At 37.8% G+C, this 20,092-nt stretch overlaps 1 protein-coding gene across 1 annotated transcript in view; it reads left to right on the forward strand.

The window, feature by feature from the left end:
* LOC139719780 (uncharacterized) overlaps positions 1 to 20,092 on the forward strand; it is a 65,171-nt gene that overhangs the window by 18,959 nt on the left and 26,120 nt on the right. Inside the window, exons 3-12 of the mRNA XM_071631164.1 lie at positions 772 to 881; positions 8,961 to 9,077; positions 10,380 to 10,515; positions 11,401 to 11,558; positions 12,232 to 12,349; positions 12,691 to 12,834; positions 14,262 to 14,368; positions 15,493 to 15,696; positions 16,591 to 16,692; positions 19,274 to 19,360. Coding sequence (XP_071487265.1) covers positions 772 to 881; positions 8,961 to 9,077; positions 10,380 to 10,515; positions 11,401 to 11,558; positions 12,232 to 12,349; positions 12,691 to 12,834; positions 14,262 to 14,368; positions 15,493 to 15,696; positions 16,591 to 16,692; positions 19,274 to 19,360 — 1,283 coding nt within the window. The remainder of the gene's footprint in view (positions 1 to 771; positions 882 to 8,960; positions 9,078 to 10,379; positions 10,516 to 11,400; positions 11,559 to 12,231; positions 12,350 to 12,690; positions 12,835 to 14,261; positions 14,369 to 15,492; positions 15,697 to 16,590; positions 16,693 to 19,273; positions 19,361 to 20,092) is intronic.

Consider the following 20,092-nt stretch of genomic DNA (forward strand, 5'->3'; position numbering starts at 1 on the left):
TTCATGAAACTTGAGATTGTTTCTGTAGAAAATTCATGATGTGACAAAGTGATGGAGAAAAATTTAAGATATTAGTCTCGGATATTGAAAGATTGTTAAAAATTGTAAAATAAATAGTGAAGAAAATGTTGGTCAATACTGCATTTTGCTCTATTTTGACAGTAATTCTTGATGTCAATTAAAGGACTTTCACATTGTACAGTGTAGCTGTGTCTATCAAAGTTTTATAATGCTCTTCTATAGGGTAAAGTAGGCCTACATTTCCCTTTTATGACCCTAATTTTGTGCAATGATGCACTGCCCTGCATTTTGCTTGTATAATTAGTTTCATGCAGTACAATTTATTTTACTTCTCCAACACACTATGACTGGATGAGTTTGCATGCTGCAACTGCATAGAAACAACATTGAACTGCAGTGTAAGATGCTGATCTACATGTAGAAGTAACATCACTCGCAGTGTGGGAATTACCACCAACAATTTCATACTTTTGGCTCACTGCAATTCTGTTTCTCTGTCATACAACCATGTACTGTAAAACGATTGTTCACATGCATTTTAATTTCGGGAATTTCGTGAGTGGCAACATTCGCAAAATTAAAATGCACACGAAAGTTCTTGCCTACACAATATGCATTGGATGCCAGTGGCAGGTCAAAATTTCATGCTGCGAGAAAGGCAGTCGGTTCCAATTCACGAACTTTTCATGCCGCGAATATATCGTGTTTGACAGTATGTTTATTTCATTTATCCACACACCATTGCATTAGATGACCGCAAGCTGCAGGATGAGGAAAGACCACTGTACGTCCAGCTCAACTGGACAAAAGACTTGAAGGAGGGACGCTTTCTCCTGAGACAGGTCAATGACCCCACAAAGGTACAGGATTCTGAAAGTCACAAATATTGTACTATACACGTGCATGTATGAAAAAAAACAAAAGAGGGCAGCATTGATTTGTGTATCCATGGGGATGTGGAGGTATGTGTATAATGTGGATGTGTTTTTGTGTGAATAAGTTCTCGTGATGGGAATGTGAGTGGATGAATGTTGCACGTATTATGTAAATTTACTCAATAATCCCCACTTCTTCCTATCTTAAATCTGGCTGTAATGTTAATGGCACAAGTTGTCAGCAGTCACCCTTTAACAATAAAGAAAGTTGCGATGAAAGGAAAAAAACAAAAAATCTTAAATTGCAAATACATGTATAGCCAATGTCCTACTATTCTGTCCTCTGCAAATTTTGTGGATATTGTGGGAGGCATTGTGTCGAAGGACAAGGACAATACAAACCTCCAATATTTCCATGCAAGGACAGTTGGCTGTTGTTAAGCGCCATGCTGTGAGAACAATCCTGTACCAGCCTACATGTAGATGCCAAGGAGATACAACGCACCATCAAAGCCATAATTCTGAGTCCCTGCAATATTAAAGTGTCAAATGATACAAACTTTTTCTGCATTCCTACTGTGGATCACCCCCCCCCCCCCAAAGATACAATTTGTACTTTTAACACGTACAGTAGGCCCCTACTCACATACACTGTAGTAATAGGTGGGTGTGTGTGTGTTTGAAAAAGAAAAAAAAATCCATAAAAAACAAGAAAAAAATATTTCACCTGTTGTCTGTTCTCTATTCTCAATTATTGTATGAGAGATGGACAAAATCTTTTTTTTAGTAATAATTCTGTTCCAATTGGTTCCAATTTGTTGAGCCACATGTTTAAACATTTTTGCGGACTCATTTCATTTCAGTCTTGGTAGATTATTTTTCTTTGTAACTGTGGCTATTCGATATCAAGTCTTTTTTATACTCGGATCTTTCTCTATCAAAACAAGAACAAAAACACTTTAAACATCTTCAGTGTTTTACAAGCCCATTGCAGTTACAACAGTCACAGAATGCTTGCTGGAATCAAACATTTTTCAATGATTTGTTACATGGAAAAAAAAGAAGAAAAAAACAACACTGAAAATTGCTATTGCCTGTTCACCGGAAATGCATTCATAGAGCAGTAAAGACGAACAATCAGAATATTTACAGAGATGTGAGTATTTAAAGATACTGTGGATTAGTTTGTTTTGTATTATTGAGGGCAAAAGTTCACCATTCTATTAAATAGGGCAAATTTCCAATATAATCCCTGATGGCCTAGGAATGCACACCAGACACATGTCTCTATAGAAAACTACAAGAAAACAATAAGTGCATTCATGTGTACACTTGGATTATTCCTGTGACAGATGATTTTCAGTCACAATACAAAATTTGTAAATAAGTGCCATTTTGACCCATATTTCACCTTCAGCCTGGCCAGAAGCTAAGAATTTGACTGTCTGTTTATTGGAATCTTTCATCTTCTTCTCTCTTTTTTTTTTTTTTTTTTTTTGTCTATTTCAGTCGGCTTTATCAAATGGAGTTCAGCAGTTCATGAGCTCTTGTTTCGATAGACCTGAACACACTTTGCAATGTGGTATCTAATTTTCAAGGTATCAATCACTCTACAATTTGCCTGGAATTATTTAGTCCAGGTCTTTGCAGAGATTCAGTGTGATCATGCAGTTTAACGATAGTCTGGACTCTTTGTTGTAGTAACTTGTACGTGATTGTAGGCACCTACATGTACATGTGCAATCCATGTGTAGTTTTCTTTCAGGAAAAGTTTCCCTTTACACCATGCCAAAAAGTGGGAAATGGATTGTTCTCACAAATCAAATGAAAACAGTCTTGACTCTACTACCACTGACAGATGTCCTCTAGATAGACACCATATTATTGTTTCCCTTTATACTGCAGTAACATTTAGACAATAACTTGTTATTGTCTAAATGTTATTAGAACATTTAAAGGCATTATTTACCATTTGCAGATGAAGCAAAAACCCAGCTTTAGTGCATCAGAGTAGTTCAGAATAATTCTGAAAAGTTAATCAGTATTTCAATGTTAAAGGACAAGTTCACCTTCATAGACATGTGGGTTGAGTGAATGCAGCAATATTAGTAGAACTCATCACAGAGAGTTGGAGCAAAATCGGACAATCCATTCAAAAGTTATGAATTTTTGAAGTTTCTGCTCAGTTACGGCTGGATGAAAACACTACTATAGCTCGTGATGTCACGTGAGTACAACGATATAAAGAAAGAATAAAGAAAATTCAACATATTTCCATTTTTCTTGCATAACAAAAGAACACTCGACTTCTCTCTTTCAGAAGGCAGGGAGAATAATATTACCCTTAACATACGTCAGTAGCAAGTTGAAGAAATGTGCACTTTATTCAAAAAGTAGAGTTTTGTGAAATTCTCTTTTTATTTTCCTTATATAGTTGTACGCATGTGACATCATACACTGTAGTAGTCTTCTCTTCCAGCAGTGACTGCGCAGATACTTAAGATATTCGTAACTTTTGAACAGATTGTCCAATTTTCCTCAAACTTTCACTGATGTGTTCTACTAATATTGCTGCATTCTCTCAATCCTTATGTATATGAAGGTGGACTTGTCCTTTAAGTATACAAATTGTGAACTACAATGTATAGTTATAATAACATTGTCTCTAGACTAAACCGTCTACAGTAATAGTGAGAAATATGTTTTAGGCTTTATGGCAAAGAAAGAAAAGAAAATATGGTAGGATGTTTTGTGATACAACTGACCTACATGTACACATATAATATTCATCAAATGTGATAATTCAAACATTTTTTAAATCATTGCTCCCAAAGGTAAACAGGACCTTTAAGCTTCACTGTATCTGTCTGTGCATACAATGCCAAAACAGGTACTGACGAGCTGCATTCTTACGATAATATTTCTGTTTCAAGGGGAGGATTAAAGATATATATGTACATGTACTTAGGAAGACTCTCCAATACTTCCTACACTACAAATGTATAGAATTCAATAGGGGTGTGAGTTGATGACCTTCTAGTCAATAATGCCTTTACTGCTTAGAGTGGGTGTATGACAAACAGACAGCTCATTCTACAATGGATGACATACACACACACACCACTAGTAAGTAAATATTGGGGGGGGGGTGGAGTAAAATACCACCACTTTGGTATTAGAAGTTCTCTGGAGGCTGGAAATAGATACAGTGTATGTTGCAAGTGCCAACTAGAATTCCCAGTGTGGTCAGTTTGATTGGTTAGCTTTCTTTTTTTTTTCTTTTTTTTTTTTTGCGTATTTATGACCGGCATTTTACGTGTAGTAGGATTTAAAACGTAATGGCACATCATCCTATTGCTCTCCACAGGAAGTTCATTTCATCTTTATACTAATTGTTCAGAACTTTATAGTAATTTAGTGTATTTCCATACAAAATTATAAAACATCCATAGAAAAGCACTATCATACTTCAAATGTTCTCTTGATGTATCCAGTCTTCAAGTTTAGTATTACAATTTTACATCAAGATGTGTGACACTTGTTCTTTTTTTTTTCACCTTTTGTGATCCAGGAGAAACAAAAAAGTATGGAATGGATTAGAGGAAACTTAGAAAGCTGCACTGAATCTTTGTTTTTAATACCGATAAAGTTACTTCTAAGGGCCAAACGCATGTTTTCTAATTCTGGTGATACAGAATAATCAAACAACTGTAGTTTACGCAACCACAGTATTTTAAACAGTGCATTTCTGACATTGCAGTTCTACACTACTCTCCAACATTCTAGACATATGACAGGTCTAATGACGTGGGATAATTTGGTTTTAATGAGCCAATTATGCCCCAATGAACACCCAACTATCCAAGCGATGATCAACCACTTAATACTTGATGAAACGATTCCTGTGCTCCGGTGGCTTGGTGGAGGTCTGTTCCTAATAGCCAAACCCCTTTGACAGCTGGGGGATTAGCACCCACCCAGCCGAATTTCCACCACATCCTAACCCCTCCCATCTTTTTCTGCATGGCTACAGATCACAAGGAATGTCAGGACAAAGCTAAGCTACCATTCAGATTGGTATTGAATCCATCAATGGTCCTTTGTAAGCCTTCTCGATGTTAAAAAAAAAAGAGATTGTAATCTGTATTTTTTCCCTACTGAGGGGAGGCCCTTGTATCATGACAACATGTACAGTACATCCTCTGCTCTTAGTAGAGCAATAAGAACTGATTACTTGGCAAACATTTATGCAGTTTAACTTTCGAAGACTGCACGAGACACCTCCTTGTATGCAATGCATTGCACAGACTTGCCCTTTATAGGAATACAAGTGTGTGCCTTCAAGATACTTTTCATTTTTATGAACCATGGCCAAATCCCCTCTCTTCTATAAACTCACTTTGTAAATTCGACAGATATCTCAAACCAAACATAATTGTGGCGATCATGCCTTTTCATACATGGGCCCAATACTTTAGAATATCTCTAGGACAAGCACCTTTAATGTTGGTGTTTTCAAGTTGATAAAAAAAATTATCTGTTTAATTTGCACTGATAATATTCAATATAAAATGATTGTTTTATGTTCTTTTTCTGTTCTTATTATGATACTATTTTGAAACACAACATATCCTATTCTCTGATTTACGCAGCAGAGTATCATTTTTAGTAGGTAGAATGAGCACTTAAAAGAGAACATTATCATGAAACTGTCCTCATTTTTTTCAGCCCCCCCCCCCAAAAAAAAAAAAAAAATGTTTTTGGAATGTGTCTTCAAAAGCGGTTTTGTATACAAAGTTTTGGTACATTGTAAAGTAGAAATAAAAGAATATCATGAAGTAGGGTGAATTAATTAAGATAAGAAGTATTTCAAGTCATACAATGTCTTTTTTTCCATCAAAAGAAAATGGCACACATGTTTTTACAAGAATATCATGCCAAAAACGGTCAAAAACAAGCAAAACAAAAACACTGAGACCCTATTTATTAAATGCTGTTAGATGAAAGCAATGTGTCATGGTCTTCAATATAACAAAAACCATGTACAAGTCTCCCCATATACAAAGTACTTTTGAATTCTAGGGACAAGTTGACTGGTAGATTTTCTTCTTATAGTTTTTAAGCCAAACATTTGTCGAGGAAAGTGGACTTTATTCCTGCGTTTTTGCTTCTGTTTGCCTATGCCCGAGTCATGGGTGACGGGTGTAGAATTGTCCCAGTGTTTAGTACAGTATGTTCAAAGTCCAAATGAGACAGAGCAAGGGTGTGTGTACTATCCTTGCAGCAGTCACTGTCTACACACAATGTTTACGTATGAATTTTAAAGATAAATGGCCCTTCTGTCTTATAGTATAATCATCATCCACATAATATGAAATACTTGATAAACTTTTAATGGTTTTGACATAAAGTAAGGCAAAACAAAAGAAAGAGTCTTGTCGATCTCAAACAGTTTGTTTTTGCTTTGTTAGTGCCTGAGGCATAATCCATGGACTATATCCACCCTTCATAAGATTGATTGAAGAAAAATACCATGTTGAGTATAATTTATTTGTGTTTTATTTGTTTTTCATTCTGTCTATTTTAGACTGAATTTATCTGCCTATTTGTTTGCGTGTGAGGAATGCTATAAAACTCTGTTTCAATAGTGAATAGTTCTTGAAATTAAAAGAAAATCCCTTTTTATTTTTTTTCTTCAAGAAACCAGAAAAGATATTTTCCCAATGCGACTACTTTAATTGCTTAAATACCAAATGTAGGGTGGAAGATTATAGTTAATGTGCAAGTAGGATTGTAATGCACCTGCTGTACTTACTTTGTATTACACTGATATAGCACTTAGTAATTCATTTTAACAAGTTTCATTAGATTTGTGGTGAATTTTTCCAGTTTACCTGTATTAAGATTCAGAAATTACAAAATAGAAAAGGGCAGACACAGTACATTATTACTCGTACAAGAAGTCTGTAGATACATAATTATCAGGAAAAACAAAGTATTGTAGTTTACAAGGCCTTGTTCTTTTCTTTTCTTTTTCTTTTCTTCAATTTTCCATTCCATGTCATTCTATATGTTGAATTTACATGAATAGAAATAACACACTAATCAGTTGAGAGGACTTGGCTTGTTCGCAGCAGAAGTATTCCATACCTTGAAGAAGAGGTAATTATGGGTGGGGTGCAATCTGGGGCTTAGTCACCTGTTGCTTTGGTTTTATTTTGGGCTTGATGACTGTTACAATTACAGTCCTCCAACACATGTCTCCATTAATTCAGATGGTCATCTGCTCTGTGATTGTAGCATCACTCTTGGTTAGGAATTGTTTTCAGGTACTGGCATCGTAGTGTATTGTAAACTTACACGTAGCATTTTGGATGGAAACATTGGAAAATCAGGAAGGGAAATGTGTTAGTCTTACTGTTCTGTGCTACCAGAAATAAGCATTTCACTTTCATCCATTGCTTGTATAGACATTCATAAGCTACCTGTACAAAGCAGTACACATTTGTGTTGTTGAAGTACATAGTGTTGTAGATGTTGTAACATACATGTACTGTAGGTCTACATGTTAAAGAATACTGTAAAACATGATATATTCGCGGCATGAATTTTTCGCGAATTGGAGCCGACGGCCTTTTTTGTGGCATGAAATTTTCGCGAACTGCCACTGGCATTCAATGCATATAGTGTAGACAAGAACTTTCGCGTGCATTTTAATTTCGCGAATCTTGGCGCTCGCGAAATTCGCGAAATTAAAATGCACGCGAAAATTCCTCGTTTTACAGTATACCATTATCAAAGCTGGCAGTCAATAACAAAACACAGTTGGTACATGTAGTTTTTTGTTTATGGATACTGCATGTCTCGTGGCACTGATTCTGCAGTGTTATGTTTGAATTTTTCCTGTAATCATCATTCAGCTGACAGCAGTAAAACACTATTATCTCAATTTTTGTTCGGTTTCTCTCCATCCATTAACACAAAAGACTTTGTGACACAGACAGGTTCATTGCATCAGGTGTGCACCCGTTGTTGACCTTTGACCCTCTATCACTGCCAGTGAATGCTTGTCAAAGCCAGGCAGCATAATGCAATCAGATTTCCAAAGCTCAAGGTACAATACTGCTCTTGTGTATCACTAGTTGTGTTTCTCTCTGTCCCCATGCCTGATGTTTTCATCGAGATGGGAAACAAAATAGTAAATATGGCAGCCATTGTCAGGAGCACACAGGGTTTGTGATCCCAGGCACTGATCTTTTGACAAAGTGCATTGGCGTAGACGAAGCAGCCAGTCGAAAGAGAGATCGTTCCAAGTCGCACAAGTCCAAGTTTGGAGTGATCGATGACGATTGTACTTGCATGCCATGACCCACAAATTGACACTGAAGTAGTTTTGCATTGTGTGAAATTCCTCAGTCTGCAGTTGCACATGTATTGTGTAGAATTATTCTGTTTGGAATATGTGTGTTTGGGTGTGTGTATGTGTGTTTGCACTTGTGTGTGACTGTTTTATGCAGGAAGTACTATGAGAAAAATGCATGCTCAGATTTCTTTGTACTATATCTCCTTGATTGAAGATTCTTATCCAAATGAGAGCCATATAGCATAAAATATCAAATGTTTCCAAGGATTGCCTGATTGTATAGCGATGCTAGTCAACATTGTCTTTCTCTCTCCATTAGTTCTACTTTTTCTGCCTATCTCTCTTCACCTATCCCTTTGCCTTTTCTCTATCAGAACTGACCTGATAAGGTCTACCAACAATTCTTTTCGTTCGACTCATGAATACAAACTTGTGTAGGCCTACATGTAGTACCAAGCAAGGTACAATGTATGTACACTTGTGGCCTAGAGAAAAAAAGAAGTCAAGAAAATCAATGTGTAATATTCTCTTCGTATCTCTGTCTGTGTCTTTATTTCTTTCAAAATGTCTGTGCCACAAGATTTATTACCAGATAAAGATTCTCTCGAAAAGTTTTGGGCCATGAGGTTTGAGGTCAAATGTCAGGTGAAAATGCCAATATTACATTTTTTTTTTTCTCTATATCTCGTTCTCCCTTGCAGTTGGAATTTTACAACAGAGATGCTGTGGATCAGAACTTTGAGAAGAACTCCTCCAAGCGTCTCTCCAAGCGAGAAAAGAGGGAACTGAAGAAAGAGAGGAAAGCTGCTCAGCTGAAGGTGAGAAGTCACATAGAATTTGGAGTTCTGTGACTGGTATTAGACCCATGGAGGTGGCCAGAATCTTTGACTTACAATGTGTGAAGGAATGGTATAGTTTTGGTGGCGATTTGAATTTAGGTTTTCATTTTTTGTGAGGTAATTAGAAACCACTTGTGTGGCATATTAAAGAGCATATGATTCTAAAGAGAAAGTTTATTAGATGAAAATCAGCTTTGAAATGGCTTAGATTTACTATCCAAAAACAAAGGAAAACAAAGTGGTGCTGAGGGAAGATGAGTCCTATCTTTTATTTTGACCTGTCTGTTTTTGGATATCTCAGCCATTTCAGAACCGATTATCATCAAATAAACTTTCAATTTCTTTTAGAATTGTACGCCCTATGATATTTTAGTAATATTTCATCTACAATGTAAGTGGTTTCTAATTATCTCACAAAAAGTTTAGACCTGAATCCCCATCTGGACCAAAACTATACCATTCCCTTTAAGCATCATAGATACATTTGTAGCTCCTGGGTATTTAATGAACTTTGAGCCCATGTAAACTTTTCAGATCCCAGCTTTGCTGCATTTTAAGAATTAGACATGCTACATGTGTAGAGAATGTTATATACCAAAGGAATGAAATGCACATAGTATAGAAGTATTGACAAATAAAAGTCTCATTTGTGGTTTAGTGCATCTTGTTAGTCATGTTGATATTGTCTGTGAATTCTCTCTCTGCTCATGCATTTAAACTTTCATGGATAAAGCAGCCATGTGCAGATCGTTGTATCCATCCTTTTATATGTCGTTGTTGTTTTTTAAAGGGATGGTACAGTATTGGTGGAGATGAGAATTGGGCTTTTAACTTTTTGCGAGATACCAAGAAAACACTTATGAAATAATACAGAGTATACCATTTTAAGAGGAATTCAAAGTTTATTTGATGAAAATTGGGTTTGGAATGACTGCAACATCCAAAAACAAAGTAAAACAAAGCGATCGTAATAAAGTGTGGGTCCCACACTTATTAGAATCGCTCTGTTTTGGGTATCTCAGCCATTTCAAAACCAATTTTCATCAAATAAACATTGAATTCCTCATGGAATTACATGTACATGCTCTTTCATATTTCATAAGAGGTTTCTCATAATTTTACCCAAAAATGTTTGAAACCTGAAATTAGGTCTCAACCAAAACTATACGATTCCTTTATTAATCCAAAAAGGAAGAAAATTAAAAATTCTGCATGAATGATTTTCTGTGTTTGTCACATGTAAATAGTGAAAACCGTTTTTGATCTGTCTTATACTGAAAGGGTGAAACCAAGGCGTATGATGCCCTCGCAAAGTCAAACTTCACACGCACCATCTCTAACCCGGAGAATGTTCTACGACGCAAGAGGCAGCAGAAACAGGACCAGCTTGAGAAATACAAGAACCGCCCTCTGTCTGGTAAGAGCACTGTACTATGGGGCCATTCACACTGTGAATGAAATACCTTGTGAAATACCTCGTGAAAAACTGTGGTAGTTAGGGGGAGGGGTGGGTAAAGCAAACTGGTCTATTTCCATCCTTGATTTGAATATTCAGCCTAAGAATAGGATACCTTTGTTTAAAAAAATATATATTATTCTGGTAAGCTACATTAAAGTATAAGTGATAATGGTTTAAAAAAACAATTACAAGAAAACTTCAAGGGACAGGTATATTCTGCATTCTGGGGGCATTTCATGAAGTGTTTTGGTCGGATATTTTTCTGACAAACTGTTACAAGCTACTGAAATCCTTGCATCTGATTGGCTGAGAGCAAATTGGTCTGACAACTTTGTCGGACAAAATGCTTCATGAAATGCCCCCCAGGTCAATTTCCATTCTCGATTTGAACATTCAGCCCAGATCTGATTCAGCCTAAGAATGGGATAACTCTGTCTAAAAAACCAAGTCGAATGCCAAATTGTCTACATCGCATCTCTGTTTATAGTTATTGCAGATTTGTACAGGATCAAGATATTTTCCCAGATACTGTTCTGCTCATTAATTTCAGGATGTTCATACACTGTACATTGAATTTAAGCATATATTCTGCAATGTCTGTAAGATTTTAGGTAGCAGTAGTTACTTGAATCAGACTGTTGGCTTTATATGATGTCGCTGATTAGTCAAGCTAATCAAGTATTTCCAGTTGTGTTGATTGCAGAAGTATAAATCACAGAATCATAAGAGGTTGGGTGTTGTATTAAATCATGTCTCATTCATTAATTGCCCCATTTATACCAAGTTATTCATGTGACAACTTTTGCCTTCACCAATAAATTTTTTGGCTTCTCCTATTGACAGGAGGTACCTTCAAGGTCTACGCCCACTCTACCTTCCCTGAGGTTCCCTACAAGACCCTCCTCGTCTCTGTCAACACCATGGCCGCGGAGATCGTCCGGGAGGCTCTCGAGAAATTTGGCGCCGTCAAGGCAAACCCCGCTGACTTCTGCCTTGCCAAGGTACTTCATTGAAGACTCGGTAGTGTGGGCAACATGGATGGTCCGAGTGTATCAATCTTTCTTCGCTAATGTTCAGTTTCTCTTATGTTCTGACATCAATTTCGTTTTGTATAAGTAGCATTTTGCGTGTATAAATTTGTATTTCATTGTTTCCATAAGTTATCGTATTTGATTAAGGTATGCTAGTAATGTACTATTCATGCTGGTTTTGTAACAGCGCCATGACCGTCATTTTTGATGGACTTCAGCCCTTTATAAGAGGCTACTATTATGATTATCATCATCCACCGGGTGCATTCAAAATACCACGAATAGCACCTGTCAGTGAATATGTACATTGAAGCATAATTATGCTCCATCGGTATTTAAGTCGACTTTATTCAAGATTCTTCTGCACTGGGTTATACCTTCATAAAAATCAAGATAAAGCTGTGCACAATTCATTATGGGGAGCCTTGAATATATCCCAACCGGACCAGCCTTTATACCACTCCATGAATCTGTGTTTTTCAGAGTAATGAGGACACACAAAGTAAAACATTACAAGTTTTTAAAACTGTTAACATTACATTGAATTAAGTAAGACACTACATTAGTTTTCAAGTCATAATTTTTTTGTAATGAGAATAGCCTTCATTGATTATCCCAATCAATTCTCTTCATTCCCTGTCAGGTCGTGGTGCCACCAGGTCGCAGCATTGAGGACTACGGGAAGGAGAACTTCCAGGAGGCCCTCCTGGACGAAGACGAATATCCGATGGACGCTGTCCTGAGATGGCCGGAGAACAGGGGTAAGAGATCCATGCTGAGTGGTCAGTGGCTTCTTCCTGGAGACGTATAAATCCTTTATTTTAACCCATTGAGGACAGTTTGATTCTGCTACAACACATATTTCTCATAGACGCTTGCCCGAGTATACTCAGGACTTGTCCTCAACGGGAGACCTGTGAAAGGCCATTGATAAACCTTAACGTGGACAGTCCCCCCCCCCCCCCCAATAAAAAAAAAAACACAAAATGCCATCTGCACCTATGTGCTTCACAAGATTGAATGATTTTGAAGTGGATTAGAATCTTTCGTCTCATGAGGTATCATCCTTTGACCTTTGACCTTTGACCTTTGACCTCTACAGGTGAACTGTGCTTTGAGCTGAAGCATAAGTCAAGCGACCACCAGCCACGCCTGAAGCGACCAAACAGAAAGGCAGATGGTGTCCCTCAGAGCCCCAACAGCCTTCCACCGGACAGACTCCCCTACTTCCTGGAACTCAATAATGGTGAGTCATAAGTGTATTATAAGTAAATGAATTATGACCAATAAAATAAAACAAACACAAGAGCATGAATAAAAGAATATAAATAGGACATTGACTTAGATGTAAAACAAAAACTGAAGTAAGACATTCACACAAAAAGGCATTTATAAAGATGTTAAACGAAATTGCCTGGAAATATAAGTCTTTGTATCGACTGAGTAGTCTTTGTATCGAGTGAGTGAGAAGTTAGTCACAGCTTCATTGTGCATTACCAGATGGAGGGATTTGTAAAAGATTTTAGGAGTATGTTTCTCCGTGCTGCTAGACATAGACCATTCCAGGAGTGTACACATGTCAAAGGGATGGTATAGTATTGGTGGAGTTGAGGATTGGTCTCTTAACTTTTTGCAAGATACCAAGAAACTGCTTGTGACATAGTACAGAGCTTACCATTCAAAGCAGAATTCAAAGTTTATCTGATGAAAATTGGTTTTGGAATGGCTAAGATATCCAAAAACAACATAATAAAAGGTGGGCCACATCTTCTATTAGGATTTCCCTGTTTTGGGTATCTCAGCCATTTCAAAACCAATTTTCAGTAAATAAACATTGAATTCCTCTTGGAATTACATGCTCTTTCATAGTTCATAAGAGGTTTCTCATTATCTCGACAAAAATGTTAGAAACCATAAGTAAGGTCTCAACCAAAACTACACGATCCCTTTAAGCATGAACACACACTATTGATGGATGTCATTGTTTCTGAATAGCTACCCAAGCAGTCACAACATGTACATGTAACTACATGTATGTTTCACATTTTTGGCTGTGCCTTTACTGTCATAATTCAGTTCTAAGGGGATGTTTGCCACTTCAATTTGTAGAGTATGCATGTACGGCCTCATTGTTCTATCACATGTAGTTGAAAAGCACTTTTGAATATACCTGCATTAGAGAAAAGTCTGCATTGAGAGACTTCTACTGTAAAAGTGCAAATTTTTGCGTTGTTGAAATTTTCGCGTTGCTCAAATTTTTGCGCATTTCGCGCAACCAGAAACTAGCGCAAAAATAAAAGCACACAAATATTTTTGACTGCCATATGTTCCATTAGATGATGTCTTGATTCCGCGGACTTAAAAATACGTGAAACTCTTCTAATCCCGCCGAGTGCGAAAAATTAGTCACGCGAAAATATCCACTTTTACAGTATGTTGTATGCGTATGTGCTTCTCTGCCATATTTATAGTGATGCCACTTGCTAAGGAAGCATACGTCCTGTAGACAGTGCAGGTGATAGGAAAGGTGCACCGTAATGCCATTTTCAAGAATTTTCAGACACTTTCTAGTTGTAAACCAATGCATGATGACATAATGCCACTCCTTTATGAGTGACAATATTGCTGAACGCACTTACCACTGACCCACTGACCATGGTGGTTGATCTGCAGATGGAACCGACATCATTGACTACAAGCCCAAGCACTATCGCCTCCAGATGGATGTCACAGAAGTGGGTAGCCAGCGAGACCCACATGTGGGCGGACCTTACCTCCAGGTGAGCCAATAGAGATCCAGTAATCATACTTCGCCCTAGATTCAAGCATTGGTCGTGTCAGTAGCTCTGACATGCAAATAATGTACTTGTCATGGTGGTCAATAGTCACAAGTTCAAGAGATGTCTGGTATCTGGTTTGAAATTCACAAACCATTTGGGCGAGAAACCATGACCTTTTCAAGGTAGAAAAAAAAAAGAAGAAGAAAAGAATGGTATGCCTCCCGGGACATCAAAATGACACGTTGCACTCAGCTGTACTAATGCCTCGTCGTGTAGGTAGTTAGACTTGAGAGTTCAGTTTTGGAAAGAAATGGATGGCCGTGAATATAGTAAGGACTGCAAAATATTTACAATTGCAAAGGAGATCCTGTTTTAGGTTGTAGTATTTCCAGGTTTGTTTAGCATTGCAGTGATGCAGTGATATTTCTTTACTTCAAACATTGAAGCACCTGGAGTATGACCAAAGTGCTTCTTCCATTAAAAAAAAACAAAAACAAAACAAAAAACAAGATATACCATCCTTGTCAATTCTGTTGTCTGGAGAGTGATAACAGAATGATAAACAACCATTATTGTGTGACAAATTTCCTATGGGGAATGGTATACTGGCATGTAGCAAGACATTTAGTGGTTTATGCACAATTTGGCAGGGAATAATTTTCCTGATATGGCATTGCAATTTCCTATGCATTTTTACACCACTGCAACAAAAGCTAACTTTTGTGTAGCAGTTTTCTTCCATAGAAGTGTACAGGATACCATATGAAATATTGTTCATCAGCTGAAATTGCTAATCAAATTTGCGTCGGAAAATTATTGCCTGTATGGGATTGTATGCTGTAGAGAGTCTATTTCAGATTCCGATTTAGGTTTTGAAGATGTTATTATCAAAGGAATTTCTTGCTGTTTTTGACTGTCAGTAGATGATCTGATATTAGAAGCTAAAGATGTATTAACCTTTTGTGTGCTACATTGATTTCCCGTCCATGGGTATGTGTGTGAAATTTGTGCACATTCAACTTATCGGCACAGAAAGGGTTAACAGGTTTCGGAAGTTGGGAGAAATTGAATCTGTACATACTCAGGGTGGAAAGTAAACTCCAGAGTCTTGATTACTCCTTCAGCTTGTGGCACAAGACATCCTCCCTCGTCACTGCGTGGTGGCGAAGATGGAGGGCATCGTCACGGTGACACCATCCAGTGCCGAGGCGGAGATCTACGTCGGCGGGGAGCGCATCTTTGAGACCACCATCCTCCAGCACGGAGCCGTCGTGCAGTTCGGCCGCCAGTACACCTTCAGGTTCTGTGACCCACAAGTGGAAGATCCTGTGAGTTGTCCTTTAGATTGAGTTACCACCTTCTGTTCCCTTGTCATGGTTCTTTTACGATTAACAGGGCCCGATATCTGCAGTGGCCCGATGGCCTGGGGCCACTAATAACTGATGTCGGGGCACCAAATTTCCAAAAGGCTATCCTTTGGTGATCCAATCAGGCAGCTTAAATCGAAAATGACATTTCGTATTTCCTCATATTTCAAGCCGCTACATTTCTTTTTCAGGCCATCAAAATAATTATGATGAAGAAAAAAAAAATTACGATTTTAGTGACCCAGACAGGCCACCAGCAAAAAATGTTTGTGTGCCGTGTGGTATCAAAGACCCACTGACGTGAGTGTTGGAGAGCTTTAATCTTATCTCGGTATAGTGCAAGTGAAGGTATGATTATAAAATACAATGTGTACAGATATACAGCTTTTCATAAATCATGTTTTGGAGCCTATCGGTATGCAGGGAACAGGACAGACATGCATTTGTTGTTGTTGTTGTTATTGTTGTTGTTAATGTTGCTGTTGTTGTTGTTGCTGCTGCTGTTGTTGTTGCTGTTGTTGTTGTTGTTGCTGCTGCTGTTGTTGTTGTCGTTGTGGTTGTTACATAATCTATCCTTTGCATGAATTGAATGGAAATCTCATAAATGTATGGTGGGGGGGAGGGTGAGGGAATTGCCCCCTTCCCCCCATCCCGACTGGACTCAAACCCTCGCCGGCATCTTTTTCAGAGTGAATGCGCACAAAGGACATTAAACTAGACATGTATTTATAGCTTGATTATGTGATTACTTCAGAATGAATCATTATACTCAGGCCCAATGGATTACATAATCTCCCATTTGTTTGATTTGCCGTGTCTTCTCACTAATCCATGTCCCGTTTCTTCTCTGCTTAGGACTGGGAGGACAGGAATGCATCACACGTGGAGACAACATTTGATGCCGATGGCAGCATCGAGACTTATTTGTCTTTCTATCCGTCTATTAATCAAGATTCTGTCAATCTATATATCTTTATCCTTTTTCATCTATCTTTCAAGCAATGTGTTTATCTGTCCCTCCATTTAATTGTCTAGAAAGCTTATCGCTGGTGGGTCAACAAAACCTTATATCTAGAAAAATCAAGTGTTCTGGAGAGCGAGAATATGTGGCAGCCAAAGCAATATAACAAATGGGAGAGCCTCTGATTTCACGTGCTGTGGTGACTTACTCTTTGGAGTAAGACAGCTAGGATTTGAATAGGATGTCACTTAACTGATTATTGATAATGTGACAATTAATCCATTCCAATAAAGTGATTTTCACCAAAATTTGAGATACAAGGTCTCTTCACCGTGGCAATGTTATTTGTCTGTCCATCTACCTGTCTGTCTGTTTGTCTGTGTCTGTTCAGTTCTCTCTTGTGACGCACCCTTGCACTTGTTTAATTTTTCCTTAGTTTAGATAGATACTGTAGATAGATAGATAGATAGATAGATAGATAGATAGATAGATAGATAGATAGATAGATAGATCAATAGATAGAGAGATAGACTGATAGATAGATAGGTGGAGAGAGCCAGAGGAAGAGAGAGTGGGTGTGAAAACAGCAACAGAAAAAGAAAGATTAACAAAATTATCACACCAAGGAACTTTTATCTAAGTGACTTTATGACTCAGATCAGTATTGTTATAAGTCCAAATGTGTCAATGTTTTGTTCTTTTGTATGTAGTCCTGAGTGTTATTCTATATCTGTAACTAGAGCACTGGAACTGTGTTGTACAAGAGCATGTTTATGTTATTTGTGTCCAAACCAAGGGTGTGCTAAAGTAGTTAACCTGGTTTCTTTGTTGTATGTCCATTTTTAGGAATTATCCGGTTTCCTGATGTTTATAAATAGTGACAAGAGTGAAGAGATATATGTTGTAGCTGAATGCTGTTGGGTATTAATAGACTACTGGCTCTGATATCCCATACCGCATGATCACATGTGTATCTCACCTGATATACAATTTTTGCACATTTGAATGGGGAGCTTTGGCTAGCGATGCTTGATTCTACAGTGAAATATTTTATATCTTTGTCCTAATTTCAAGGTTAGTAGCTACATTTGCACTGATCAAATTCTGGAGTGTGGTCAATATTGCAAGTCCAAATTTTGTCAAGATATGTAACCCTGCATTTTTATCCCTTTCTCCTTTGAACTTTCTGGCAAGTTTCATCAGTGCAGCTACCCTAGCAACAGCGAGCAAATTTGTAAAAATTTTAATAGTTATCACACACAAAAAAGTTTGACATCTTATGGGCATTTCAACCATATACATGGATTCATCTGTGTTTAGAGATTGATCATGAACAGCAAAGCCTATGACCCAAGGTTATAGCTTTTTGTAGAAGAAAAATATTGCTTGAGTGCTTTATACTAATTTAGACCCAGAGAAAATTTTCCATGCTTTCAACCTATTGTATGCGGTGTACTCGTGCTCCTGTAGTGACCCTATAATGAGTACGTTTTTATTCAGACATTAAACCTCATGAGTGTTTGCATGTGTAAGAGTTGTGGGATAGTGTTTAATGGATATTGTACTATGTTATGTTATGTATGGGACTTTTATACCAACACCAAATTGTTCTACATAGACAAAACAACAACAAATATACACAGCTCCTAAATATTTCTTCTCAGAAGGAAGAATTGAAAATTTTATTCTTTTAATTTTTCGGAAGAGAGAACCTGATAGAAAGACAAAGAACATGTCAGATATAATACTGATATTGTGTACAAAAAGTTCACTAATAGGCCTGGTGGTAAAGACAAGGGGAGATGGAATCTTTAATCTTAATCACACTTTACAAAGGTGTCTTCGTATGGGGGGGAAAAAGGAAATTCAAAGAATTCTTGTATACAACATCACTAAAGGCTGTCATCACCAGAGCAGAAAGTTGACATAGGTCCTTCTAATGCTAAATGATGTTGTCAGATAAAATCAAATACAAAATACAAAGCCCAGGAGAAGAGGATTCTACCCTAACTTTGAGATTGAAGGTTCTAGGCATGAAATAGGAAGACTTGCTAGCTAGGAGTGGTCAAAAAGAATCTGATACATTTACACATCAATTAGTCCACAACCTCCAAGGTACCTCTGGCTAACTTCAAATCAGTCCACCACTTATAACTTTCTATATTCTATTTAGAAAACCAACTTCAAGCGTGTAATGATATAAAGCAGACCTCCTAACCATTCTGAATTTGAAGGAAAGAGTCTGAATTTTGACCATTCCCAGCTGTTATTTCAATTGGAGTTTCTTTTATAACACACTCTTTTAAATAAAACTGTCCTTTCTTTCCTACTTTTGAGCCAAACCATCCCTATTTTTCAGTCAGAAAGGTGGGGGAATCTGAGAACGTAGAATTGAAAGAGAAAAGAAAAATACAGGGAGAAGCAGAGTATGATATATGCATATGCACTTGCTCAATTTTAGGATCACGAGACCAGTTTTCCTCTAATCACTTGAGCCTCCTCCTCAGATTCTACAGTACTTCAGCCTAACCCACTAACCCTCCCTATCCGTGACCTAACACACACGTGTGTCCACAGATATTCACTCGAAGCACTACGTACACTGTTGAGACCACTTTTGGTGCCAACGGTCACATAGCGACGCATTCAGCGCCCCCAGCGGAGGTTAGTGGTAGCATGGATCAGGTGGAGACGGGTCCCAACTCGGTCCCCGTCTCCTACATATTTTTCTGGTTTGCGTCACCATGGCAACTGCCTGCATCCATCTTTCAAAATATGCACTCAAACGAATAAGACAAAGCCAAAAAGGATAGCTCTGTGATCACTCTATTATCCCATCATTGACTCGAGTATTCTCATCTCTAGCGCACAATCCAGTATCATCATCCTTAATTGCCTTGTGCTCCTGTCTTGAATGTGTCACTGCATGGTTGGCATGGTAACAGTTAGACAACCTGTGTGTTTGTACTTCACTGCATTATCTGGCCTCTTGCATTGACCCTCCCTCACCTTATGCGCAAGAGAATTCAAGTGCACCCTGTTTGTCCACGTTCATACTCAAAACATGCACACAAGCATCGAGCAGTGAAGAGTATTTGATAATGCACTTTAGTGCATGTTTACCAATAGCCTTGATTTGATACTCGCATTTATGTGACAAAAAAAAAAAGTGAAAGGAATTTGTCTCTAAAGATATTACATACTGGTATGGTATCACTTGCTGACTGTTGCTAGTCATCTGGGTACCTTTTTTTTCGGGGGGGGGGGGGGGGGGGTAGGGGGATTGGGGTTGGTAGAGGTGAGGGAACCAAACTGCACTTCTTCTTTATCAATTTCTTACAATTAATTCAGAGCTGTCTTGACCTCTGCACATTCGTACTCAAGAATTATTGCAGT

The sequence above is a fragment of the Diadema antillarum genome, unplaced genomic scaffold (assembly GCF_040938485.1).
Source record: "Diadema antillarum isolate AM-2024a unplaced genomic scaffold, OU_Dant_1.0 scf00000114, whole genome shotgun sequence".
Classification (NCBI taxonomy): Eukaryota; Metazoa; Echinodermata; class Echinoidea; order Diadematoida; family Diadematidae; genus Diadema; species Diadema antillarum.